A 7,297-nucleotide genomic window follows, 5' to 3' on the forward strand; every position below is an offset into this window, starting at 1 on the left:
AGCAATGTTCTGTCCCTATTTTGTGAAATAATTTTGGAAGTAATGGTATTAGTTCTTCTTTGAAAGTCTAGAAGAACTCTGTGTCAAAACTATCTGGCCCTGGGCTTTTGTGTTTGGGAGGCTTTAAAAGACTGCTTCTATTTCCTTTGGCATTATAAGTCTATTTAAATTGTTTATCTGACCTTGATTTAACTTTGATGAATGGCATCTATCAAGAAAATTGTCTATTTCTTTTAGGTTTTCCAGTTTTGTAGAGTACAGATATTTAAGGTATGTCCTAATGGTTTTTAGGATTTCCTTGGTGCCTGTTGCTATGCTTTTTATTGCTGATTTTGTTAATGTGAATATTCTATCTGCATCTTTTGGTTACTTTGAATAAGGTTTTGTCTATCTTGCTAATTTTCTCAACAAGTCCTATAGTCTGGGTATGTTGTACATTCATTTTCATGGAATTGTAAGAAGTACTTAATTTCTTTATTTCTGCCTTGACCTGGTAATCATTAAGTAGAGAGATATTCAGTTTCCATGAGTTTGTAGACTTTATGTTGCTTCTGTTGTTATTGAAATCCAGCTTTGATCCATGGTGGTCTATAGGGACAGGGGTTACTTCAATTTTCTTGTACCTATTGAGACTTGTTTTGTGACTGAGTACATAATCAATTTTGGAGAAAGTTATGTGAGGTGCTGAAAAAAAATATATTCTATTGTGTTTTGGTGAAATGTTCTTTACATATCTGTTAGGTCCATTAATGTCATAACATCTGTTAGCTCTGTTATTTCTCTGTTTAGGTTTTGTCTGTATGATGGGATTGTTGAAGATTCTCACTATTAATATGTGGGATCTGATGTGTGATTTAAGACTTAGTAATGTTTCTTTTGCAAATGTGGATGCCTCCATTATTCCTGCTTGATTGCCTTATCCAACCTTGGTGGAAGAGGGGTTTCCTTATCTCATTGCAGCTTGATATATCATACTAGCTGATATCCATAGGATGGCCACCTGAATTTTAAAAAAACAGTGAAGGAGGAGTGTATGTGGTGTGGGGGATAAGGGAGATGGTAAGAGACTGGGAAGGGGGAGGTGAAACTTTGATAAGAATGTAAAAATAAGATTTTTTTTAAGTGTTGGTGCCCTTTAGTTTGGAGCATAGGTGTTAATAACTGAGATGTCATCTTGGTTGATTTTCCTTTGATGAGTATGAAGTGTCCTTCCACATCTCTTTTGATTAACTGGTTGGAAGTCTATTTTGTTAGATATTAGAATAGGTGTACCGTCTTGTTTCTTGGGTCTGTTGCCTCAAAAATTCTTTTCCAATCCTTTACACTGAGGTAATGTCTATCTTTGATGTTGAGGCATGTTTCTTCTATACAGAACAGTGATGGGTCCTGTTTTTATACCCATTCTGTTACCCTGTGTTCCTCTATGGGGGAATTTAGTCCATTGGTATTGAGCGATATTAAGGTCAATGGCTGTTAATTCCTGTTATTTTGTTGGTGGTGAAGGCATGGTGTGAATGTGTGTGTGTGTGTATGTGTGTGTGCCCACATGCACGCCTGTGTGTATCAATGTGACAATGTGAGATTATTTGTTTCCTATGTTTTCATGGGTGTAGTTAGCCTCTTAGTTTGAAGTCTTCCTTCTAGTACTTTCTGTAGGGCTGTGTTTGTGGCTAAACATTGCTTAAATTTGACTTCATTATGGAATATCTTGTTTTCTTCGTCTATAGTGACCAAAAGTTTTTCTGGGCATAGTAATCTGGCATCTGTGGTCTCATAGACTCTGCAAGACATCGGTCCAAAGTGTCTGGCTTTTAGAATTTTTGTTGAGATGTTAGGTTTAATTTTAATAGGTCCACCTTTATATGTTACTTGGCCTTTTTTTGTTCTTTGTTCTGTACATTTAGTGTTTTGGTTATCATGTGGTGGGGAGACTTCTTTTCTGGTCCAGGCTATTTGGTGTTCTATAAACTTCTTGTACCTTTATAGGCATGTCATTCATAATGTGAGGAAATATTCTATGATTTTGTTCAAAATATGTTCTGGGTTTTGAGCTTGGATTCTTCTTCATCTATTCCTATTATTCTTAGACTTGGTCTTCTTATAGTAAGTATCCTAATTTTCTGGGTTTTTTTTTTGTGTCAGGAAAGTTTTAGATTTAACATTTACTTTGACTTATGTATCAATATCTTCTATCATACATTGCACACCTGAGATTCTTCCATTTCTAGTATTCTGTTGGTGATACTTGTGTCTATAGAACCTGTTTGCTTACCCAGACTTTCCATCTCCAAGATTGTCTCAGTTTGTGTTTTCTTTATCGCTTTTATTTCCACTTTCAGGTCTTAAACAGTTTTATTCATTTCTTTCATGCATTTGTTTTTTCTTGATATTCTTTAAGGGAATTATTCAATTCCTCCAATTGTTTGAGTGTTCCTGGATTTCTTTAAGACTGATTTCCTCTTCAATGACTTCTATCATCTTCAAAAAGTTGATTTTAAGGTTGTTTTCTTATGCTTAATCTGTGTTGGAATACTCAGGACTCACTGTATTAGGATAACTGGGCTCTGATGGTGACATACTGCCCTGACTATTGTTTTTTGTCTTCTTACACTGACCTGTGTGCATCTAGGTTTGGGGTAATTATAGGTTTAGGTGTGGATTTCTGAGTTTTTCTTTGTTGGATAGGTGTGGGTTTTTTTTCTCCTTGCTTCTGGTCTACTGGCCTGAGTGGCAGGTGTTTCTGGTCCAGTAGGGTGCCTCCACTGGAGTTTTCATGGCCTGCATGACCTCTGGGGTTCTAGATGCTGGCATTGCTTCTGAGGGTCTGGGATTCAGGGAACTAGCTTGGCCTCTGGTTGAACAGAAGGTTTCCACCAGAGTTGTGGGTTGGGATATGGAGATTAGGGGATGGGGTCTGTTGGGGTAAAAATTGGGACAACCATGAGGAAGTCTAATTGATCTGCATGACAGGGTATTACCTGGGCTTTTGGTTACCAGCATGCCTCTGGTAGAGCATGGAGCTTCTGATGGAGTTGTGGGCCAGGATATTCTTTTTATTTTTTAGTATAATTTCTTCAACTGAACATATTTTTAAATCCTAGTGAACACCAATGAGATTTTACTGCAACCTGAAGGCTAAGAGTTACATTGTCTTGATCAATTTGTCCTTCATATCTCTCTCAAATTCCTCCAAAACATGTCCAGAGACAGAAATATGAACAACCAGAACAGCAGCACCTCAGACTTCATCCTACTGGGCCTCTCTTCCAACCCCCAGATGCAGAAGCCCTTTTTTGCCATCTTCTTCATCATGTACCTAGTCACTGTGGTGGGGAATATGCTCATCATCCTCGCCATCCACTCTGACTCCAGGCTCCATACCCCCATGTACTTTTTCCTTAGCATCTTATCATTTATGGATATCTGCTTCACAACAGTCATTGTGCCCAAGATGCTGGTGAACTTCCTCTCAGAGACAAAAAACATCTCTTATGTGGGATGTCTAGTTCAGATGTACTTCTTCATGGCCTTGGGGAACACTGACAGTTACCTGCTGGCCTCCATGGCAATTGACAGACTGGTGGCCATCTGCAACCCTTTACATTATGATGTGGTGATGAGGCCACGACGCTGTCTCTTCATGCTCCTGGGATCTTGTACCATCTCCCACCTACATGCCCTGTTCCGTGTCCTTCTCATGTCTCGCCTCTCATTCTGTGCCTCCCATGTCATTAAGCACTTTTTCTGTGACACCCAGCCTGTGCTGAAGCTCTCCTGCTCTGACACATCCTCCAGCCAGATTGTGGTCTTGACTGAGACCTTGGCTGTCATTGTGACCCCCTTCCTATGCATCCTCTTCTCTTACCTGAGAATCATTATCACTGTGCTCAGGATCCCCTCTGCAACTAGAAAATGGAAAGCCTTCTCTACCTGTGGCTCCCACCTCACTGTAGTGACCCTATTCTACGGGAGTGTCATCTATGTCTACTTTCGACCTTTGTCCATGTACTCAGTGGTGAAGGACCGGGTAGCCACCGTTATGTACACAGTAGTGACTCCTATGATGAATCCTTTCATATATAGCCTGAGGAACAAAGATATGAAGAGAGGTTTGAGGAAGTTAATGGACAGACTTCACTCACAAAAATATCAAAATGAGGGAATAAAGAGATGGCTCAGTAATTAAGAGCATGCTACTGCAAAGGACATGAACTCAATTTCCAGTACCCATGTCATCTAACAATGACATATAACTCCAGTTCCAAGAGATCAGCACACTCTTCTGGCCTCTGCAAGCACCAACACATATGTGCACATACTCATACACAGACACATACACATATCTCATAATTTTTTAAAGGAAAGATCAAAACATTATTATCATTGTTGGTTGGTGATCTAAGACATAAGTAAATTATCTTCCCTTTTTATACATTTTCTTATACATTCTCCTCATTAGTAGCATTGAATCTCAGTAAGATCATTGACCTGAAAACAAAATATTTGGTTTCTAACAATTGTTTTGGCAAAATACATGTTTAATACCAGGTCATATCCTACACCCAACCCAGTTTTTATCAAGAGTCTAATGCCTTGCACAAATTAACACTTCAATACTTTTGAAAATGCACATAGACAAGGAGATATATAGATTACTGTTAGTTTTCAGATGAGGATAAGAAGTAGCAAAGGAATGGGACTTGACATTTGGCAGGGGTTGCTTCAAAGGGTGAAGAAATGGTCAGAGTTTCCAATAGAACAAAACTCACCCAAATGTAGAATCATTAAACATTGAAGTAAAGCTTTGTGAGGTTTCTTCAATTTGGGTAAAGAAAACACAACTATAAAAATATAGAAATGAGTTTTAAAGTTTTTATTCTATTATTAATACCCAATTGTCAAAATGCTGTAAACTCTTAGTGTCTAATTCTCTCTCCTACTTCCTTAATTCCCCCTTTCTCCTCCAGTCCAAAGAGTCCTTCCATATTCTGTAAAATACAATGTGTGTCATTCAGAAAAAATCTGAATTGTCCTGTGGAATGAAACAAGCAGAAAAATCACAAAACATTAACCCTGCACTTTATTTCTAAATTTTGCTGTATGCCTTTCATAGAAAAGTATATAGGTGGTACTCATTCTGAACAGTCAAGAAAGCCAAGATTATGGTGCCATCACCATGGTAACCATTAGTCATTTTTCTATCCAAAGATGAGAATAGCTCTTGAAGAGTTTGTTTGACAGAAGTAACTCAAACCACTTATAACCAGAACTTGCTAGCCATGTCCCAAGACTCCATTTTGAATGAATGGACCAATGAGATAAGCCCATTTTCTTGTAAGACAGGCATCCAGAAGTATTTAGTGACAGTATTAATTACTACTACAAAACAGTAATGATACACAAATTCTCATTTTATCTACCTATCCATCTATCCATCCACTTAGCCATCCATCCACACACCTATCTCCTTCTGTCTCAAATGTTTCATCAAAGTCTCACAAATACCAGTTCTTCTAGGTTAGAAGCTTTTTAACAACCTCACACAAGACACAAGATATAAGATGTGGAATGGACCGTGAGTAAGCCTAGGTTATAACATGAAGATGCCCGCCATTGCTTTTATTTGTCATATTTCAGTAATCAGGAAATAACCAGAAGCAATAAATGAAATAAAACTTTCAATAGCTTTCATTCATGTGCAGGTCCACCTGGAATTCACTGTATCCCACATAGCTCTTATTTGGGGATTGCCATCTATAAGATTTGTACAATTTCTAATTACTCTATTAATGTGATATGTTTCCATGCTCAGTTCAGTATGAGACACTTTAGAATGTAAATAAATCCTTGCATACATTAAATAAACAAATTCATTAATCATATCTTTCATTACTTATAAAGCTAAGCCCTTTGGCTTTAAGAATGACAATTTATAGACAGAGGGTGGAGCCAACAATCCATTTACCTAAAGTGAAATTCCTGGAGCTGCTCTGAGCACACTAGACATGACTATCCACGAGGGCCACCTGCAATTTGCACCTGCCTGGTCTCTGACCCCCACTGCCTGTCCTCTACTAGAGTTCCGGGCCCCTCCCAGAGATTCACTTATCTCCGAGGGACCACTCTGAGTTTCTATGGGATAGATTCTTGACCACCATTGCAGGGCCTCTGCTAAAGAGGCCTCAACTGTAGACTGCCAGGACCCAGCTAGCTCAGCCTATCGGTGTAGAAACATCCTCAGTATCAGCCCAGCCTTTGTCCCCCTTCACCAGGCCTTGGCTAGAAGTGAGTCTGGGACCAATTCAGGTGGACTCTCCCCTACTCCCTTCCCCTGGAACTTACTGGGTTGGCCCCAGATCTTGCTGGCCCTGTGTCCTGTCCCCATCCAGAGTACTCTTGGAGCTCGGATACACCCACACCAACCCCCATCAAGAGCCTGCCCTTCCCTTACCCTGTGCCCTACCCTGCCCACTGTCCCGCCACTCTGGTTGAGCACTGGGACAGAAGATGGAGCCAACAATCCTAGAGGAAACTTCCTGGAGCTGCTCTGAGCATACCAGACCTGCCCATCCATGAGGGACAACCCATAATTCCCACCTGCCTGACTCTGACCCCCACTGTCAGTCCTCTACTGGAGTTCCTGGTCCCTCCCAGATATCCACCTATCTCTGGAGGGCCTCTCTGAGTCCCTGCAGCCTGGAATCTTGACCCCCATCACAGGGCCTCTGCCAAAGAGGCCTCAGCTGGAGAGTTCCAGGCCCAGGCTAGATCTGCCTATCAGATTAAGGAACATCCTGAGTCCCAGCCTTCGAGATCTTTGATTCCCATCTCCAGTCTTCTGCTGGAGCCTGATCTTTGACTTCCATCGCCAAGCCCCTGCCTGTGGACAGACCTCCTAGAGAGCTTGAACCACCCAGAGCTACAGACATCAAACCTCTGATCCACCTAAGCCCACCAGGGAAGTACCATAGAGAGAGGGAGAGACCCCACCAACACCTACTGGAAGAAGCCATGGGAAGACAGCAATACAATAAAACACTTAACAATGCAAAGACAAGCATAACACCACAAGAATCTAGGAAATCTACACCAACTAGACCAGAACACAACAAAGCAGATGAAGCACAAGAGAACAGCTTAAAAATTATCATCATAAAAATGATAGAGGCACTCAAAGAAAATGTGAGAAAATCGCTTAAAGAAATGGAAGAAAAAAACAAACAAAAAAATTGGAAGAAATAAACAAATTTCTTAAAGAAAACAAAGAAAGAACAGAAAGCCAAGAAAAAACAATTAA

At 40.2% G+C, this 7,297-nt stretch overlaps 1 protein-coding gene across 1 annotated transcript; it reads left to right on the forward strand.

Annotated features, from left to right (window-relative positions):
* Window positions 1-3,205: 3,205 nt before the first annotated feature.
* Window positions 3,206-4,138, forward strand: LOC127222147 (olfactory receptor 1L6; the record flags this gene model as incomplete). The annotated part of the gene is made up of 1 exon (XM_051184026.1): window positions 3,206-4,138. A coding segment is annotated over exon 1 (924 nt), but the record flags the coding sequence as incomplete, so codon positions are not given.
* Between the last annotated feature and the right edge of the window lie 3,159 nt (window positions 4,139-7,297).

Source organism: Phodopus roborovskii, unplaced genomic scaffold (assembly GCF_943737965.1).
Source record: "Phodopus roborovskii unplaced genomic scaffold, PHOROB, whole genome shotgun sequence".
NCBI lineage: Eukaryota > Metazoa > Chordata > Mammalia > Rodentia > Cricetidae > Phodopus > Phodopus roborovskii.